The sequence below is a fragment of the Lagenorhynchus albirostris genome, chromosome 2, assembly GCF_949774975.1.
Source record: "Lagenorhynchus albirostris chromosome 2, mLagAlb1.1, whole genome shotgun sequence".
In the NCBI taxonomy this organism is placed as follows: domain Eukaryota; kingdom Metazoa; phylum Chordata; class Mammalia; order Artiodactyla; family Delphinidae; genus Lagenorhynchus; species Lagenorhynchus albirostris.
In genome coordinates this window covers 99,458,449-99,478,739 of record NC_083096.1, presented here as the reverse complement: position 1 = coordinate 99,478,739, position 20,291 = coordinate 99,458,449, and the positions used below count along the sequence as shown (strand labels likewise).

Below are 20,291 nucleotides of genomic sequence, written 5' to 3'. Positions count from 1 at the left end.
GCTTTATATTTGCCAGCACAAGGGACTAGTTTTAAAATCTTTGATGTACTCTAATATTTGTGAAACGCTCAAAACGAAAAGTGGGTTTTGTGGTAGACTTTATAAATCTGAGCTCTCATTTTCAAGGAGTGAATGCACACTGGCCCAAACTTGAGGGATTTCTTGGTCTTTCGAATGTGAAGCCCACTTGTCAAGATTTCATTCAAAATGATAGATTTTTTTTTTTTTTGTAGTCCTGGGAGTCTAAGCTATATAAGGTGTTTCATTCATATTTAAATCATAAAGAATTTGATGATCACAACGAGTCATTTCTCTTATGATTTACTTTTATTCAGTTTTTTTCTGTGATTTTGTTTTGTGTTCCCCAATTTATTAGGCAAATTTGTATTGACCACATGTTGTGCTGCTGCTTTGTGCTAAAGATTGAAGGAGGATTAAGATAGTACCTGTCCTTGAGCTCACAGTTTAGTTGGGGAAACAGATATATTAATGGACAAATTACAGTGCAGCTCATTAAGTGTTTGCATACAGATGCGATTTGAGTGCTGTATAAGCACAGTTTTAGAATTTCAGGGAAGCTTTCTATATAAAAATAAATACTACACAGGGTTAATGACACACTTTGATATATACACAAATTGAGAAAAGAAATAAAGTAGAATATTTTCTAGAAATATTAGTTTGGTGATTATTTAAAATAAAAGATAGGCCTAGATCAAGAGGATGCAATTTGGAAGGGCTCTAGTGGTCATTAAACCGAATATCTTCCTTAGGTGACAACTAATATTTCTGTTTTTTTTTAATTTTTAAAGTCTTTTTTAGTTTACTTGATCATATAAACTTCTGAAATTTTAATAGTTTAGTAAAAAGTTTAATTTAGAGCAATATGACATATTTCAACTAACTCCAGTGACTAGTAAGATGATTAAATATAGAGAATTTAATTGTATTTATATGGATATTAAACCAAAAACACTCACTACTCATGCATTCTCTACCATAAAAAGCCGTCTGTCATTAAAAGTTGATAGTGTGAAAGCAAACGTATAAAAGCATTCAGATTTTAAAATGAAATCCAAATTTTTGGATAAATTTTTGGCTTATCAAGCATTGAATAGTCTTTTGTTATTCATTCTTTCATTGATATGAAAATATATATTGAATATATTATGTATTAGGCTTTGAGATTAAAAAAATAATAAGACCCTGCCCAGTTGAGTCTTGGAGCATATGGCCTAGGCGTGTGTGAGTTATGCAAGCAGTTATAATAAAGTGGGATAATAGAAGATTAAATTATGATAGGCTTTAATAGAAATATAAAATTATAATAGACTCATTGAGGACAAAGCATCTAAGAAGCCTTTGGAACAGAAACAGAAGAGATTTGTTTGTGTTAGGACTTAAAGGATTAGAAGTAGTTTGTTAGATGATAGAAATGGCAGAGGGCAAGACTAAAAGATACATGCATTGTTTAAGTTAGGAGAAATCATGAGATATTCATGAATGAGCGGTTATTTTGGCTTGAATTAAAATATCTTTGGAGGAGAATCTGAGGAGTTAGACCTGGAGAGGCAAGGTAGGGACTGATCATAAAGGACTTTCTAATTCAACTAAGAAACTTCGCTGTTCATATACTGTGACAAAAATTGAAAGAGAGAGAATTGTTAGAAGTCCCTTGCAGTAGTGCAGGTTAGAGTTGCTGATGACAGTGGAAGTGAGGAGAGGTGGGTGGGTGGGTAGGTAAGTGGGTGGGTAAATGGATGGATGGTTAGATAGATAGATAGAGATTTAGAAATATTGGAATTGCTGACTGGCTCTGTGCAGGTGTGAGTCTAGGGTCTAGGATGACCCCACATTTTTTGCTTAGATCTCTGGAAGCAATTACCATTAAGAGGATATGTAAACAGGATAAGAGGAAAAAGAAGACATGTTTTGTTTAGGTTGCCTATGAGGTATTCAGGTATAGTTTGTTTGGTAGGCAGAAGTCTGTGATAGATACAGTGATCGTATAATTTATCTCCCAAGCCAGGACACTTTTGAGAATGAAAAAGCATGTTATTGATTACACTTGGAAAGTTTTCATTCAAGGACCAGTTGAGCAGATTGGGATGACAGGTCAATTTAATGAAAGATGATATCCATATTCTTATGTTCATGTACAAGAACATGTGCACGATGAGAAAATAAGGTCCTTTCTTATTGTCTGTAATACAGGGATTTTGAAAACTCCTGTAAATTGAAGAACTTATTATTTTTTTAGAATATTTTGATGAAATGAAAGAATATGGCCCAATTCATATTCTGTGGTCAGCATCAGAAGAAGATCTGGCTGATACTCTAAAAGGTGTTGCCAGCTGCATTGACAGATGCTGTAAGGCCACTGAAAAACGGATGTCTGGACTCTCAGAGGCCCTGCTTCCTGTCGTACATGAGTATGTGCTTTATAGTGAAATGTTAATGGTAAGAACACCTAATTCTACTTCTGCCTTAGTTCCTGACCTGATTATATGCTTTATAAAGGCAGTTTCTATTTCTTTTTGTTCACCACTATCTTCCCATCCTAGAAGGATGCTTTGCGTGTAGATACTCATAAATATTTGTTCACTGCATGAATGAATTGATGAGTGGAAGAATGTGTTAATAAAAGACAGGAATTTTCAACAGTAGCAACAACAGTTTATAAGACAGATTTGAAGCATCCTCAGTCAAGATTTACATAGGGAGTATGATTAGTTTTTCCAGCCTTTTAAAATTTTACTTTAAAATTTTTCAGCACTTGAGAAATTTCTTTTCATGAAAGAGTTGCTTTCTTGCTTCTAGGTACATTTGATTTAGCAATATATTTAGTATCATTATGTAGAAAGTACTTGAGTAGGATCTTGATGTTTGTTCTGTCTTCTGGGTGCTTCTGAAAAGAGATCCTTCAAATTAACATGTTTCTTTCACTATTTGAAAAGGCTTTTATTCCTCTTATATCAGAGTCTTGCATTTAACCTCCTCAGTTCAAGTTAAGGTTTCCAGATATTTTGGATTTAGCAATGCTATCTGCAAAGCTAATGTTTTTCATCCAGTATTATTCTCTGCTCGCAATACCTTGCACAGTTGAACTGATACCCTCAGCTTTCTGGTGTTGTAGGGTGACAGTGGGGGAAGGAGTCAGCTTGCATTCAGTTATAGTCCATTTTTTCTGCCATTTAGACTTGAATCCATGTCTGGTTTCTGTATTCATGTACTCTTGATTTGGGAGGATTAAAAATTTTTTTTTACTTTGTCTTGTTAAGAAAAGTTCTCTTAGCCTTTCAGCATGATATCTGCCTCTTTCATATTTATCATGTTTAGGTTTTCCTTTCAAAGAATCATTAAATATTTTGTAGGTATTTCGGATTTCTGCTGTTACTTGACTTTGTTGTGATCCTCCCATAAACACACCCTTCCTGCTTCCCAAAGTCCTCTAATGTTTCACTGCTGAGGTGCTTCCTCCTTGCCTCCATCAATTTCCTTGGCTACATTCCATTGGTTTACTTCATTATTGATCTCTCTTGTGTGGCTGTTCAAAGAGATCTGATTTTTATCATTAAAAATATTATATTCTTTTCCCTTAATTAGATGTTTTGCTCTCTATGTCAGGATGGAAATTATGCAATTTAAATCCTGTATTATTAAAGGTGTGGAAAAATTATAATAGTAACCGGAATTGAATTATTTTATAGGTCCTCATTTGATTGTATTATTTTGTAGGTTCCTAGGGTATAATCAATAGCACTTATATTGAAGTTGTGCTTCTGTTTTATATTGGAATATTTTCTTCAATGTGAGCTAAAATAATGAAAAATACATGCCTTGACTAAATTTGTGCAGTTTTTACTAGTTGTCTTCTGAAGTCACCTCTTACTTAAAATATTTCTATCTATATGAAGCACAATATTTCATATTTATGGAAACATACATAAAATTAATGGGACTAAATTATAGTATGTGTCATTTGGGTTAGAGAAAGGAAGGGGTTCCTGACATTAATGGCCATTAAACATTGAAGTAAATATAAAAGAATTTGTGATAATTAGTTGAATTTTCTATTCATTTCTTTGAAAACAAGAGAAATGTTAATCTCTTTTGAACGTTTTAAGATTGATTCCACCAGGCACAAAACCAGGGTGAGTCATTTTCAGGATGATTTTTATCCTTAATGCCTCTCAGTATTCTCTCAAATACTATAGAGCCAGCTTATCTGGTTCCATTTAACTGATTTGTGGTTAAGGTTCTTCCCTTCCTCTGAAAATACCCAAAAGACCTGTACTTCACTAAGGCCCTTCTCTTGTATGTCCTGCAACTCTGCTCTCCCTGGCTGAACTGTTTGCTTACCCAGAGTTAGTTTTACTTTTGCCTTGAACTGTTTAGGCCATTTGTGTTCATTATTGCAGTTTCATTATTTAATTAATACTATGGAAACCAGTGAAAGATGAGTACAAATAAAAAGAATCTTGGTGTCTACAAAGACTGTCTTGGAAGAAAAGTGAGTCACCAAGGGAAAGACATTGAAAAAGACTAGAAAACATTATAAAAGATGTAGATGAATTCTGCACTCAAATTCCTTCACCAGGGTGTATTAACTGAAACGTGAAATCATGGTTATTCAAGAAAACAAGATGGAACTCCTCTCAGTCAGAGCAGACGCCATGCTTTCTCCTCAGTCTTGGCTAATCGGTTAATACTTACATATTTTAAGCTAAAATAAAATCTTAAGATGTGAATGCACACTTCAATTTTGATTCCCCACTGTAATTGACTTTGATTAACTATGCCTTTGGAGTCCAATAAGAGGGCTGATTGTAGATACTTTCAGATGTGTGGCCCATGTGCCCTCCCAACTGCAACCAGTTTACACCATAGCACGTATTTTCAGTGCTCCTATTGACTTTTTTAGTTCTTTGCTCTTTTTGAAGAACTGTACATGCCTAGAGTGCACCATCAAAACATGTCTTTTGTACATAAAGTACTTAAACCAGTAAGGTGTACATTGGGAAAACTAATAAAAGATTATGAAAAAGTTTCCTTTAAATACTTGCTATCAATTTAGCTTTTAGAGATTAATTTTTTTTTAAGTCATTACACCCCTAGATGACTGATGGCCTGGGGAAGAGATCGTATTTATATTCTCAAATGTATATTTTTGTTATACAAAGATTATTAAAACTAAGTACAACCTGTTTCATTCCTGTGTTTTAATATGAAGGGTGTCATGAAAAGAAGAGATCAAATACAGGCAGAACTGGATTCCAAAGTTGAAGCTTTGACCTCTAAAAAGGCAGATACTGATCTGGTAAGTTTTTAAATTTCTTGTTATAATCACGTAAAATTGATTGTCTAAAATTTGTATTAGCTCCATTACATGCTTTTTTTTAAGCATTCAGTAAATGATACTAAAATTTCTTCCAAAAATCGATTATACATTTGAGTACCAGGTGAGTCTGTAAGCTTACGATGCTTTTCTGCCTTTCTGTCTTATATTTTTTCTTACAGTGAGTAAAGTATGAAGTTAATTTTTTTTAAATTAGAGTGCTTGAATTCAGAAAGTATGGAAAAAAGTCCCTAACATTGTTCCAGAAGGTTAGTAAGTACTCAGTAAATAAATCTACTTTTTACTAGTTTTATAAGAAATTTGTACAAGGTAAGTTGGTGTTCCTATACATATTTTTCTAGTTATTGTAAAAATCTTTACAAAGGAGGTATCTTCGTTTTCAAGTTTAATCCTTTTCTTAAAATACTTTTTTCATGGAAATTTTCAAACATAAAAAATGATCTAATAATATAATGAACTCATTTACCCACCACTGGGCTTCATTAATTCCCAACATTTTGCCCAGTTTTTTTCACCTGGCTATTTCTCACTTTTTTTTTCTTTTCTGAAGTACTCTAAAGCAAATTTCAGACATTATGTTTTCACGCACAATAGTTTAGCATTTATATTTTCTTGTCTTTGCATGTTGTCATGATACTATCAGATCAGAATTGTTATCATTTTAAAACAGAGAAAGAGGCTTGAAACGTAGAGTAACTTGCCCAAATTTATATAGTTCTTGAAACAGAAGTAGGACTGGAGGTAAGAGTATCACTTGCCTCCCTCAGACCATGCTGCCTCTCAGAGAGCAAGTATAAAAGTTGGAGAAATCACTCATTACTTTGTTAACTTTTATTACATTTTCTATGAAAGAGACTTTCCTAATTTTATTTTTAATTTAAGGGTTTAGAGTACACTTATGTCTGGTGAATCGGGGAGTCCTTGAAACACCCCCCCAGCCCCCAACCCCCCCCGCCCCCCATTAATCCATAGTATTATTGCTGCCCATCCCAACTTGGCTTGGGAGCTAACCTCCCTCCTCCCTTCTTTAATTTTCTCTCTAGCTTTAATAATTTTCTAACACAAAAGATGAAATTCTTACTGGTTTTCTTTGTATTATCTTTCTCTTTCTCTCCCTGTCCATAATCTAAATACCTTGAGGGTAGGAATTTTTTAATTGTTTCCTGAAGTATTCTCAGCCCAGAGAACAGTGCCTGGTACATGGTGGTCACTCAATAAATATTGTGAATGAATGAAACTTGCAGTGATTGCTTGGCTTCATAAAAACATATTGAACATTTGAAGCAATAAGTCTCTACAAAATCAGACTTTGTGTAAAATGTTGAGATTTCACTAAAACGTGATTATGAATTATCCTCACCTTTCTTAACTATGCTTATTTTTCAAACTCAAATTTATTCTCCTGCATGGAGTGTGAGTGGGGAGTGGTGGGCTGCTGTGGACAGAGTAGGAGAATGGAATCTGTGAGAGAGACTAACAGAAAATGTAGAACAAATGGAACTAGTGGTCGAGGGGGAGCTCTTGCTTTTACCTCAAGATGAGGAGAAAAAAGAGGAAATCCAAGATTAATCTTCTCAATACAGTAAGGGATAAATATATATACACATTTATATATATTATATTTATATAATATATATACACACACATATATGTACATATATATTTTTTTTAATTTAAAAAGTCAACTGGAATGAACAGAGATGGGTGAGCACATGTACAACAATTATAATTGTATCATTGTAACTGTAGAATGTTTTTATTTGTTAAATAATTTCTAAAGATATTTAAATTTGTGGGATATTGAAATTTATGATTAGATAAAATATTGCCCTTGACTAAATACTAGGAAAAGTACAGTATTTTAAAGTTTCAGGAGAATAGTAAAATGGCTTGAAAACCAAGCATCTGTTCAGAATGGCTTATATTCGTATTTTAAATTGAAAGGAAGAGTAGTTGGGATTGTTCCAACCACAAAAACACAGGAAAAAATAGTTTAGGCCCAAATATGGCTAGGCTTTCCCAACTCAACTAAAAAACACATTTTTTCTTTTCATTTGACTTGCAAATATTTTGTCTTTTGCTCTATAAAAATTTCCTTGATATCTCATTATAACCTGATGATCCATCTGTATTTTGGATTTCATTTTGTGTGTGTGTGTGTGTGTGTGTGTGTGTGTGTGTGTGTGTGTGTGAGGCATGTCCACTATAAAGTATTTTTTACCTAGTTAGCTGCTATGTTGTAAGATTGGAGAAATTTGAAACTTTAATTATCTGCATTATATTCTGTAAGATAATTTTTATTAAGGTTTGAAACAGAGAAAGTATTTTTTTGTTACCCATCAAAAACAGATCCTAAAATGCATAGGAACTAACTTAATGATTTGTGAATGGTACCATTTACATTTTCAAGCAGTTTATTTGATTACAGACCTCACTTCCAAATACCTGTGTGTTACGATGATATCTTTGGGAGCAACCTTCCAGGGTTACTCTCAAAATGAACCTGCTCTGATTGGTTGCAGAACAACTGAAGGGAAGTTGCTTAGAAATATGCAGGATAGGGTCACCATGGAAACGTGCCCTTGTGAGGTCCTTCTAAGGAGCCCTCCTTTGCAGTCACCATGGAGACCCTGGCAGAGAACTGAATAGAGCAATCTAGCCTGGTTGTTTACCATGGCAACTCAAGCAGGGCACTTTGGAGACAACCCTGGGGCCATTTCTATGGAGACCTGCTGGGGCTACCTTCAGAAGCTCCATCAAAGTCACCTTTGGGTGGGAAGTTATATGCAAACTGGGCAAAGCAACTCATAATGCAAAGGTCAGTGAAATGAAGCCCAAGAAGGGCAAACACTAGTGTAGTTATAATTATTGGGTAGAAGTAGAGCACTGATGTAACATTCCAGAGGTCATGTTAGACATATCAGGTGATCTTTATCAGGTGGGCTACGTGGCATGCAAATAAATACAAGGCTCTTGTCTTTCACCGTGCCTGTAACTTTGTATATGCTGTAAATTGGCAATTATGACATTATTATTACTTTTTTCTTATCACACAAACATGCCCACAAAAATTATGTGTTTTCCTGCAAAGGAAAATAATGTTTTGTAGCGAATTCCTTGATTTATTATCTGGGTAGCTGTAAAGTGGCTGCTTCTTAGAGTTTGTGGTTTGTACTTCTTATCTCACAACAATAAAATCAATTGTTTCGAAGTGACCTAAACTCAGTAAAGACTTGTAGAATACTCATTTGAAGGTCAGTTCAGCTGTTGATTTAGAGTTTTGTCATTTAGGCTTTGGAATTAGATAGACCTGGGATCAAATCTTAGCTTATCTGTTTATTAAGTCTTAAGGCACATTTCCTAACATTTTTTTTTTTTTTGCGGTACGCGGACCCCTTACTGTTGTGGCCTCTCCCATTGCGGAGCACAGGCTCCGGACGCGCAGGCTCAGTGGCCATGGCCCACGGGCCCAGCCTCTCCGCGGCATGTGGGATCCTCCCGGACCGGGGCACGAACCCGTGTCCCCTGCATCGGCAGGTGGACCCTCAACCACTGCGCCACCAGGGAAGCCCTTCCTAACACTTTTAAGCCTCATTTTATCATGTATAAAGGGGGACATTGTTAGTACCTTTCTAATAGGCTTGTTTAAGGATCAAATGATACAATGCAAGTCAATTATTTGTATCATAGAAAGCACTCAGTGGTTGTTAGCTGTTGTTATTTTGATGGCTTTACAGAAGTAATACTTGAGATGGGTCTTGTAGAATGAGTAAGTAATTGTTCCTTGAAGACTAGTGAGTGGCTATTATGAAAAGTAGTAAAGGCTCAAAAAAGTGTGCTAAACTGAGAAACCCTGGTTGATGTGTAGAGAGCAGGGTACAGGAGAATTGAGGGATGTGGCTCTAAAGATGGGCCACAGTCAGATGGGAAAGGAGTCTTAATTGTCAGGATGAGGAATATGGGCTTTTTCCTTTGGACTGTGTGGATTCAGCGAGAGCCTGAACTGAAGAGGTGGTAGTGGAGTTGCAGAGAAGAGAAATTTGAGAGAGACGTAGGTGGAAGATAGAATCTGAAGCACTTAAAGAGTGAGGGTGACCCTTGTTTCAAGTTCTTAGTGACCCTTGACATTTCTAGATTGTAAGGAAAGCAGATTGTGGCTTTACAAATTGAACTATAGCATATGAGAGGAAGAAGAAAATTGGAGATGTGCAACTTTATGTCATGATGAGATGGCATTTAAGGTAGAAGTATTCAACGAAAACCTTTTAACAAATGTTTTTAGGTACCTAACATATAAAAGACGCTATTCTAAGCACTAAGGAGACAGTGGTCAAGAAAGGCCCTCATGAGTCTTATATTCTAGTGATAGAGACTGTAAGCAACAACTGAAATTTATAGTGTATTGTCATATAGTGATAAGTGTGGAGAAGAGGTAGTGTTGGGGAGCAATGCAATTTAAAATTAGGGGTTAGGAAAGGTCTTACCGAGAAGGTGATTATGTAAAACCCAAAAAAGGTGAGGTCTTGAACTACATGAATACCCGGCAGAAGAAATTTCAGGCAGTGGGGACAGTAAGTGCAAAGTGGAAGTATGCCTGCATGTTTCACGAAAAGCAAGGAGACCAGTGTTGCTGGAATGGAATGAGGAAGCAGAAGAGTTGTAGGAAATGAGGTCGGAGAAGTCGCCAGGGGTCAGATCACGTAGAGCCTTATAAGATTTGGTCTCAGCGAGATAGGAAGATGACAGTTGAACAGAGGAGTGACATGTTCAGAATTGTTCTAAATCAATTACTCTGCTTGGGAAGGACAAAATATGTCTATGTGGAGTGTGTATGGACTGGGAGAAGGCCAGAGCTGGAGACTAGCTCTTCCAACCCCAGTGAGACATCATAGTTTGGACCAGGGCAGAAGTGGTGTGGAGTGGTCAGATTCTGAGGCTATTTTGAAGACAGAGAGCTGTTTGCTATTTGGTGGACTATGAATTGTGAGTAAACAAGGATTATACCAAGGTTTTTGAACTGAGCAACTGGAAGTTAAGTGTTGGCATTGAGATGGCAAAGACTTTGGGAAGAACAGGTTTGGGAAGAACATGGAGAAGGTGAAGAAATCAGATTTGAATGTATAATGTTGATGTGCCCATCAGATACCCAAGTGAGGTGTTGAGTAGGGAGTCACATATGAAAATGAACATAAAAATCCAGAGGTCAGGGAAGGGATCCAGCCGGAGATATATATGTGGGAGTTGTTAGCAGATAGGTTGTATTTAAAGCCATGACATTTGTTGAGGTCACTAAAGGATGAAAAAAAGAGGTCCCAGGACTTAATAGGACTGAGCCTTGGCATATTCCAACAATAAAAATCTAAGAAGGGATGGCTAGTGAGGAGAAGGAAAGAGAATTTATATAGCTTCGGCTGGTGGTAAATAATTGGACCAATAAGATGAACTAAACTGATTTATTTAGGGTCATTCAAATTTTTTAACCACCTCTCCATTTATGAGGTATTTATAAAAACAGCTTGATACAGAATAATTAAGGCAACTGTAGATAATAAAACATTTTAAGAGAGATTGAGCATTAGATGCTCTGATAAAGAAGAGATTCAATAAAGTAGATATTCAAAGTAAGGAATTTTCTGTCTGTGGAGATGAAGGTATAACAATAACAGATTTTGAGGAAAACTCAGATACTTGGAGGAACTTGTAGTTTTTGCAGTTTAGTTATAAGTTTTCAGAGTCAGAGCTTCTGTTTGAAAATGCTTATTCACTTCACTGTTTAACTGTAAGATAAATAAAGTTCATCTGTGGTGCTAAATAATGCTGCATATCCATTTTATTTGTATTTTTATTTTTGAATGGATGATTTATAGTTTGCCACTCAAAGCAGCATTCAAATATAAATGAATATGAATACATTTGACATTTAGCAATATGTGCATGGAATCTGAGAGTTGGATCTAGATATAATGCCATAGCTGTTCAACAGTATATTTATGGGAACAAAAATAAAAAATGCATTTTCATAAGATCATTATAGTCTGGATTTGCATATAGCCACATTCAGAAGATACAAACAGATACCAAATTTATTTAATCTGGTCCTTGCTCTGTGTGAGTTGCTATTTTTGAACCAGTTTTTTACTCCCATCCTCAAATTGTGGTTATTAATCTTCAAATGTTCTTGATAGTGTACTAAATGATGTATAGAGCAAGAGTGCCTTCTCTTTAAGCTTTAAAGAAATGATAATATTGACATAGCTTTTTTTTGTGTGGTGGCAGCAGAGGCTGGCTCTACGTTTTCTCAGATATTTGTTGTCTCACCTCTCCCCTTTTTAACAAATTTATTCCTTTCTATGTGCCTCATTTTCTAGTATCTGTTTTTATTTCTCTGCTTCTTTTTTGCCTGTTTGCATCTATATGTATTTCTCACACACACAGATACACACATGTACATATACACACACTCACACAGCAGTGAAGGACATGCTGCTATCCAGTGGAAGGAGAAAGGACTTTCTTCTTGTATGTTTCCTTTTATCAGTTTATCTTAGAAGGTATTAGCAGACTTTTCCTCACATCTCATTGGCCAGAGTCCTGAAAAGTTCATGGATCAAGCCAGTTGCTTGGAGTGGGAATGTGACCATCAGAATGGACTTGAAAAAAAAAAAAAAAAAAAGAATGGACTTGGATCAGCTACAAACTGCCTTCTGATGCAAATACCTAAAAAAACTGGAGTTCTTTCATGTAGTAAGAAGGAGAGTGGGGAATGGATTTTGGGTAAATAGCTAATAAATATGTGCCTCACTTACACAGTGTACCTGTGTATTGGCGTTGTAGACACAACACTGGGTGGGGATCTGGGTGAATGAGTGACGCTTAATCAACAAAGCCCTCAGCAGCCTCTCGTCCCAGAACAAAGATCCAGGCGGTGCCTAGCATTCCTCTCCCTCCGTACCATCACAGTCAGACCTCTCATTCAGGGCATCATTCATTCAGGTGGTTGGAAAAAAGATCCGTGTGCTGCTATTTATATAAACTTGTAAAGGATAATATTTGATTAAATAGCAAAAAATCGTGTCTACCTTATGAATAAGTCTGTTGAGCCTGGGGTGTTTATTTTTATTTATTTATTTTTTGTGGGGAGAGGTCTTTATTTGGGATTTTACCAGGCTACTTTTTCCCTCTGTTATTTGTCTCATGGCATTGCAACTAGAGCAGTATGTGAAAAGTATTTAACATAAGGTCTTAAACCCAACTGCAGAGTTGCATTTAATTTCAGCTACAGTATTGTGTGCCTTTGTAGTTTGGGACAAGTTACTTACATTCTCCTTGCTTTAGTTTCCTCAACTATAAAAGTTGTGGGTAATATCTTCCTTAGAGTGTTGTTAAATCAGCCTATGAAAACTCTTAGCACAGTACCTAACCAGTGTTAGATTGTAAATATTTTGTATTTGAAGTATATATTGGATGTCTCATTTTTCTAGATTAAGGTTTGGAAATGATAACTGTAATCCTGCTTGTTAGACTTTCACATTGTTAAAAAAAAAAAAAGGCATCAATTAGCTTGAGTTGACTAGTGACCACTCCCACTTGCCCCACCTGGTCACTTTAGGCAATTGAATAGATAATTTAAAATGTATATGAATTTATACTGACTATTAAAAAGTTATGTTTTGGGGCTTCCCTGGTGGCGCAGTGGTTGAGAGTCCGCCTGCTGATGCAGGGGACACAGGTTCGTGCCCTGGGCTGGGAAGATCCCACATGCTGCAGAGCGGCTGGGCCTGTGAGCCATGGCCGCTGAGCCTGCGCGTCTGGAGCCTGTGCTCCGCAACGGGAGAGGCCACAACAGTGAGAGGCCCACGTACCGAAAAAAAAAAAAAAAAAAAAAAGTTATGTTTTGGACTCTAAACAATTATTTTAACTAAACAATGCTTGGTATTGTACCATTGATTTGTAATAAGGGACATTTTAAGGAAGAGAACCATAAATCCCTTATGATAAGCATCAACAGCACAGACTACATTCTGGTTTTCCTTTATGAGGACCCCTGAGAAAAGTTTCATTTATGTCTCAGCACCAACGATGGGATTTAATTTCTCCTGAGCCGTTAGCTTGTTTCCAGCGTGTACACATCTTGGGTTTTATACCTGTTCCTATCCCACTCTTTATACCACTCTTTACATTAGTTTCTAGACTGTTGAGAACCCCAATTCTGATCCACTTCTATCTGGCAAATGTCTTTTATGTGTCAAACTCACCCCTGGCTTTACCTTGTTATTCCCCTATTCTTATTTTCCTTTGTGCTAATGTCTTTATCCACTTAATGCCTTTAAACTAGTTGTAGAGTATAATTTTAGAAGCCATCTTAAATCTAATATGGAACTAGGAACAAATTAATAAGTGACTAGAGGTAAAATATTCCAAAGATCAACACATTTTTTTTATAATGTATTTTTGACACAAAAAACGTGTTTTTTAGTTATTTCTTTCGGAATCCTCCAAGGCCAGCATATCTGATGTGAGCACAAACTTGAACACCAAATTACTCGTGTTAACTGTTACCCAGAAAATTAGTCAGGAGATGTTTGCGGGTGAGGTGAAAGAAATTGTACTACTTCCAAAATTTTTACCCGTGAAATTTTCTTGGGGAAGTTACTGCATATTAAGGCTTACTGATTTGAAAAAGGAACACATAAACTTACAGTCCTGATGAATAAGGCCTGTGTACGTTTGTGGTGGGTGAGGGTGGACAGGGCCGGGGGGAGACAATGAAATACTGAAGAAAAGAGGCAGTGTAACATCGGTGTAGGTGATTTTCTAAGGGAAGATTGTAAGCTCTGTGTCTTTCTCTAGGAACATTTTTTTCCCCACTGTCTTGACTTCAACAGAAAAAGTAACAGATGGTTAAGTAAAAGGGGTAGTTTAAAATTCCAGTCATTTCTTCTCAGGATTTAGGAAATTCTACTTATAGTGTCCTTGTGGATTTGTGGTTTGGTTTGTGGAGCTCTGCCTACCATAGATATAATAGTTTAAACAGCTTTCCCATATAGAAACTCAAAATAGATTCAATTTCCTTTTAATTTAGACTTTTCGTTAATAAGAAATGTGTCCTAAGGCTCTGTCTTACATATCTCTTTCACTCCTGGCCCTGCCTGGGCACTCAATAAATATATGATTATGCTTAGAGCAGGAACATGCTGGGAGTCTGAAGCCTGGAGAGGGCTTTGATTCACTTTTACTTAACTTGTGACCTTAATCAGACATATTAAGTATTCTTTATCCACGAACAGGCAGAAATAATGCTTACTCTGAAGAAACTTTTTTTGAAGATGAATTAATGTTTATAAATCTAGAGCTTGTGTCAGTAAAAATTTTGGTAAGTTAGAAGAAGAAAGTATAAAAGGCTGATATATTGGAAAACATGTAATGGTATCATAAAACATTATTTAAAGTATGAATCGTTTTTAAATAGTACTTCTAAAAATAAAAAAATTATATTTCTACAAAGAACAGAACCAGTAGTTTTTCTTCTAGTACAGTGCCATATCACCAAAGTAATTGCATTTTGATTTATTATATTTCTGGGTTTTGGAGAGTAAACTTTTTCTCTCTACTAAAGCTTAGTCAATAGCGGAGCAGACTTAAGGGGAAATGCCCCAATCAAAGCTCCGTTCAACTTTCAGAGAGGTTCTAGACCCAAACTAGTGCTTTCCTTTCTGAAGCACAGTTGGCATCTGTATAGTACCTGTTGTATGCCAGGCACTGTTTTAATAATTTACGTTTACTATCCAATGAATAATACTACACGTTAGGCATACTTTATTCCCACTTTTGTAGATAAGAAAATTGAGGCCTAGCTTGTCAGTCAGCCAAGAGTTATGAGTTCCCTCCCCATCTAAGCACTTCATGGTGGGGACACTGCAGTGACCAAGACTGACATAGCCCCTATCCCCAAGGAAATTATGGTCTAGTGTGTGTGTGTGTGGTGGTGGGGGGATACTGAAAATAAAGGAAAAAAATAATAAATGACTCTGATAATTTTAGATAGTGCTTAGTGCTATGAAGAAAACAAAACAGGGTAATGTGATGGAGAACACCAGGAGGGGAAGAGAAGGCCTTTCTGAGGGGGTGACATTGAGAGGAGAGCTGAGTGCTGATAGGCAGCAGTCATTCCCAAATCTGGCACAAGTGTTCTGAGAAGAATCCGTGCAAAGCTCTGAAATGGGAATTAGCTTCCTGTGTTCCAGGAGCTTTAGTTATATCTGGTGTAGCTAGAGTATAGGGAATGAAGTACCCCTTCGTTAGCAGCTGGGGCGTGAGGACTGAGCAAGCAGATGAGAACATGTAGGCCATGGGTTCCATCCTAGTTGCTGTGGGGAGCTACTGAAGAGTTCAAGCAGGGAAGAATTCTGATTTGGTGTATTACAGGCTTAAAATTTTTTTTTTTTAATCTTGAAGTGACAAATCTATAGAAAAGTTGCAAGTACAACTTAAAAATCTTTTTTTTTCCTTGAACCATTGGAAAGTAAACTGCAAACCTTATGCTCATGACCCCTTAAAGGTGTATGTTTCCTACAAACAAGGACATTCTCCCATATAACCATAATACAACTATCAGTATCAATCAGTTATCATTGAAACAATACTAGTATCTAACACACAGACCCCTGAATGATTTTGCCAGTGTTCTGTAATGTTCTTGACAATGGTTAGATGTCTCCTTCAGTCTAGAATAGTTTTTCATCTTTCCTTGACTTTTATGACCATTACACTGAAGATTGCAGGCCAGGTATTGTGTAGAATACCTCCAATATTAACTTGTTTGATACTTCCTTATGATTGGATTTAAACTGTCAATCTTTGACAGGAATATTACTCAAGTGATGCTGCAATCTACCTGTTAGATAGCACATGATTTTTATTTGTCCCATTAACGATATACTCTTTGATCTCACTCGATTAAGGTGATGTCTGCCAAGCTTCTCCACTGTAAAATCACTCCTTTCCCTTTGTAATTAAAAAACATTTTGTGGGGAGCTACGCTGAGACTATAATTATATTACTCCTTACCTTACTTTAAACTTTATTTATTTATTTATTTATTTGCGGTACGCGGGCCTCTCACTGTTGTAGCCTCCCCTGTTGCGGAGCACAGGCTCCGGACGCGCAGGCTCAGCAGCCATGGCTCACGGGCCCAGCTGCTCCGCGGCATGTGGGATCTTCCCGGACCGGGCCACAAACCCGTGTCCCCTGCATCGGCAGGCGGACTCTCAACCACTGCGCCACCAGGGAAGCCCTAAACTTTAAATTGATGTGTGTGTGTGTGTGTGTGTGTGTGTGTGTGTGTGTGTGTGTGTGTGTGTGTTTATCTCCTAATGCTTTGCTTCTCTGATTGAAACTCTGATACAGTATCTTTATGACATAAAGAAAGTGTTTTATGGTTTTTTGTAATAGTTATATTTTTCACATTTAGGCATTTAGTGCATCCAGAATTTACCTTTTCTATTTTAGTCAGTGGGTTTTAGTCCATTACTATCACTATGTATTTTGATACACAAATTGCCTCCAATTTGGCTAATAGGACCATCTTCAAGCTGTCTTTTTTTCCCTCCTTTTAACATGTTCCCATCATTCTTTACTTCCTTCTGGTACAACAAGACTTTCTAGGCTCTTCTTGTACTTTTCTTGCTCCAGCCCCGGAATCAGTCATTTTCCTAACAAGCCCTGGTTAGTTTTAGTGGAAAAAATTATGTTTAGAATATAGTATCTTGGCATTAGATATGTTCATTGCTATTTAGGTAACATTATTCCAAGATCTGAGTGGACATAAATAGGAAACATATCTATGGATATATAGATAGGAATATAATGTATAATCACACATTTTTATATCTATATTGATTTGTCTGTTTATAAATATTAAAAATAACAATTTCATACCAATGCCTCCAACTTAAGTCCAATATCATGAGGGTTCATTCTAGTTTTCTTTCTTTCAATATTTGTGGTTCTCTTTCTGACAGTGAGAAACAGGCTCCCATTATCCTTTACATATCTATTTATTTGATTGATTCCCTGTTTGCAAACAATCTTGCATAGCTCAAGAGCTCTTAGCTCTTTCCTAAGTGGAGATACTCCTCACCCCACTCAAGTTTCCACACCCTGCACTGGACCACACCCATGCAAGAGCATCCTCTTTACCACTCTAGGAGTCTGTTTTCCGTGCTAGCCTCAGCTCCCCCATGCTACCCACACGCAATACACACCCTTCTCACCCTGCTTGTGCTGTTACTTCCCATTCTGGACCACTCTTTGCAGGGAAGACCTCATCATCTTGCTAATGCCTTCGTATCCTGCTCTGGGCCACCATGACTTTGCCTTCCTTCCTCCACCAGAATGGACACCAGCCTTGCTCTGCATTACCAAATAAGCTTTAGGACTGAATTGTTCAAGAAGAGAAAGGGAAAAGGAAGAACTGACAGTTGTTTTCAAGTGCTCACTCTGTTTCCTGCATGGGAAACAAAAAGACTGTTGAGTCCAGTGCAGTAGGAAGGAGATGATGATGGCATAAACTAAGGTGGTAGTAGTGGAGATTTTGATAAGAAAGGTTAAGTGATTTGTCCACAGTTATACAGTTAGTTAAATAGTAGAACCAGAACTATAACCTGGCACTATACTCCCTGGTCTCTTACCCTTTTTTTCTTTACCTGATAGGTGGGTTTGAAGTCTAGAAGGGTGTGAGACTTCGAAGATAAATAACAATTATATTCTACTAAGATCAAAACAAAAAAGGAATTTTAAGAATTTAGTGTTTTTTTTTTCAATCACTTCCAAATATATATATATTTAGAACTCACAGTAAATTGGGAATTGCAACTTGGAAACACTTTAGAACATGTAGAGTTGTGATCTGGGAAAGTTGAAATTCTTTTTGCCTTCTTTCAAGGAATGACTATATAGAATTTTGTTTTAACCAGATCAGTATGTTATGCTAAAACTGATGATGATGATAATAATAACAGCTAACATTCTTTAAGCACTTACCATGTGCCAGGCAGAGTTCTAAATGCTCTACATGTATTGTCTCATTTAAGTCTCACACAATACAGTGAGGTAGGTACTATAATTTTCTTCATTTTACGAATGTGAAAACTGAGGTACAGAGAAATAAAAGTTACTGGCTCAATATTGCACACGTAGAGATTGTCGAAGCAGGACTCCAGAAATTGTGCCAGTAACTTAAAAACTGTATTCTAGGGTGACATCTGAAAAGATACATATCAACGTGCTTCATATGACTGATACCGATCAGTTAGAGTTGGCACGCGTGATAAACTCTTTTTGCCATTCCTGCCACAGAACATTATTGGTGATTTGAAATACTCTGTGACAGTGAACTGGCAGTTTTAATAGTATGAATTTTAGAGTAAATTGACCTGCCTTGCTTATCTCTCAGTAAAAAAGAAAATGTGAAATGAATTAAGGAGGCATGATGTGTGTCAGTAGTTCTCAGTAGCTGTGTGGCTGGGGAAGAGGGGAAGAATTTTTTGAAAATGCACCTGGTGAGCACCAGGTGCATTTTCAAAATAAACTACAAACTTGCAGAGGTTCTGTGCTTCCCAGGAGGCAGGTTCTGTTGCTGCTGGCACCCTCTGATACAGAAGCTTTTAATCTAAAATGAATAAGAGAAAGGACAAAGAAATGCATTCAGAACAAATCTTTAATGCATTAAAAGATCTGTCACAGACCCTCACACCAGGAAAATGCTGGACACGTCCTGCATGTTCCATTAATGAGGATATGAAAGGCGCATGCACATATGCCAGGTGTGGTCATCACTGTCACATGTAGAAATGCAAATGTAAGGACACCTTGACACAAGTTTCCCAAAGAAGATTCCACACCAAAAAACAAGGTTTTTGTCCAGCGTCAAATTTTTAGTTATGATATTTAGATTAACTTACTCATGCACATTTAAGATCATACACATATATGAATATATGGTTCTTTAATATACACATTAAATAATATATTAATGTAGAAATATCACCTTTTGCACTCGCACATGCATCTTCAACACTTCTTTTGAGTAATCTGACTCTCTTTTCATTGGAAGAGGTTATATACTCATACAGTTCAACAACCAGGAAAAAGGAGCTCAGAGTCTCTGTGTCTGTGCCTCATTTTTAGTCCCTATGTGATATGTCCCTTCAAGTGTTATCTCCAGCCACCAGTGCTCATTTATAGAACATTAGGAATGTCAACATTTCATTTGTCCCCAAAAATATATTTCTTGATCTCTAATGTAAGCAATGAGCATGTTGCTTTAAAAAACACCCAAAATGATTTATTTAAATATGTAATGTATTCACATGATTCAAAATTCATAAATTTTAAAACACACATTTAATGAAAAGTCTCCTTCTCATCCCCATATCCTATCTTCCCAATTCCCACCACCCACTTTACAAGTACGTACTGTTGTTAGTTACCTTTGTAGCCTTCCAGCTTTCTTTATGGATGTACCACAAATTCAAATATACATTCTGATTTTACTTTTTAGTGAATGTAGTAATATGCTGTGAAGTTTTCTATAGTTTGCTTTATTCATATAATAACATATCTTGGTGATCCTTCCAGTTAGTGGTCTTTTACAGCTACATGGTCTTCTGATGTATGGATGTACCAGAATTTATTTAATCTGACTCCAACTGGTGAACATTTATTTCTAACCTTTTGCTACTATAAACAACGCTTCAGTGAATAACCTTGTACGTGTATTATTTTGTGAATGTACCAGTAGATCTGTAGAATAAATACCTAGAATTGAAATTGCTAAACCAGAGACTATTCAGTTTTGATAGCTCATTATTAATTGTGCAACCTTGGTCAAGTTTCACAGTTTGTAGACTAGAAGAAATAATAGTACCTAGCT

At 36.5% G+C, this 20,291-nt stretch overlaps 1 protein-coding gene across 4 annotated transcripts in view; it reads left to right on the top strand.

Moving 5' to 3' along the window:
• SNX7 (sorting nexin 7) overlaps positions 1-20,291 on the top strand; it is a 97,703-nt gene that overhangs the window by 42,282 nt on the left and 35,130 nt on the right. For all 4 annotated transcript variants that reach the window (XR_009539244.1, XM_060142462.1, XM_060142463.1 and 1 more), the window contains 2 exons: positions 2,261-2,460; positions 5,234-5,320. Coding sequence is in view for 3 of the 4 variants with exons in the window: in XM_060142462.1 (XP_059998445.1) it covers positions 2,261-2,460; positions 5,234-5,320 (287 nt within the window). In the remaining variant the exon portion in view is untranslated. The remainder of the gene's footprint in view (positions 1-2,260; positions 2,461-5,233; positions 5,321-20,291) is intronic.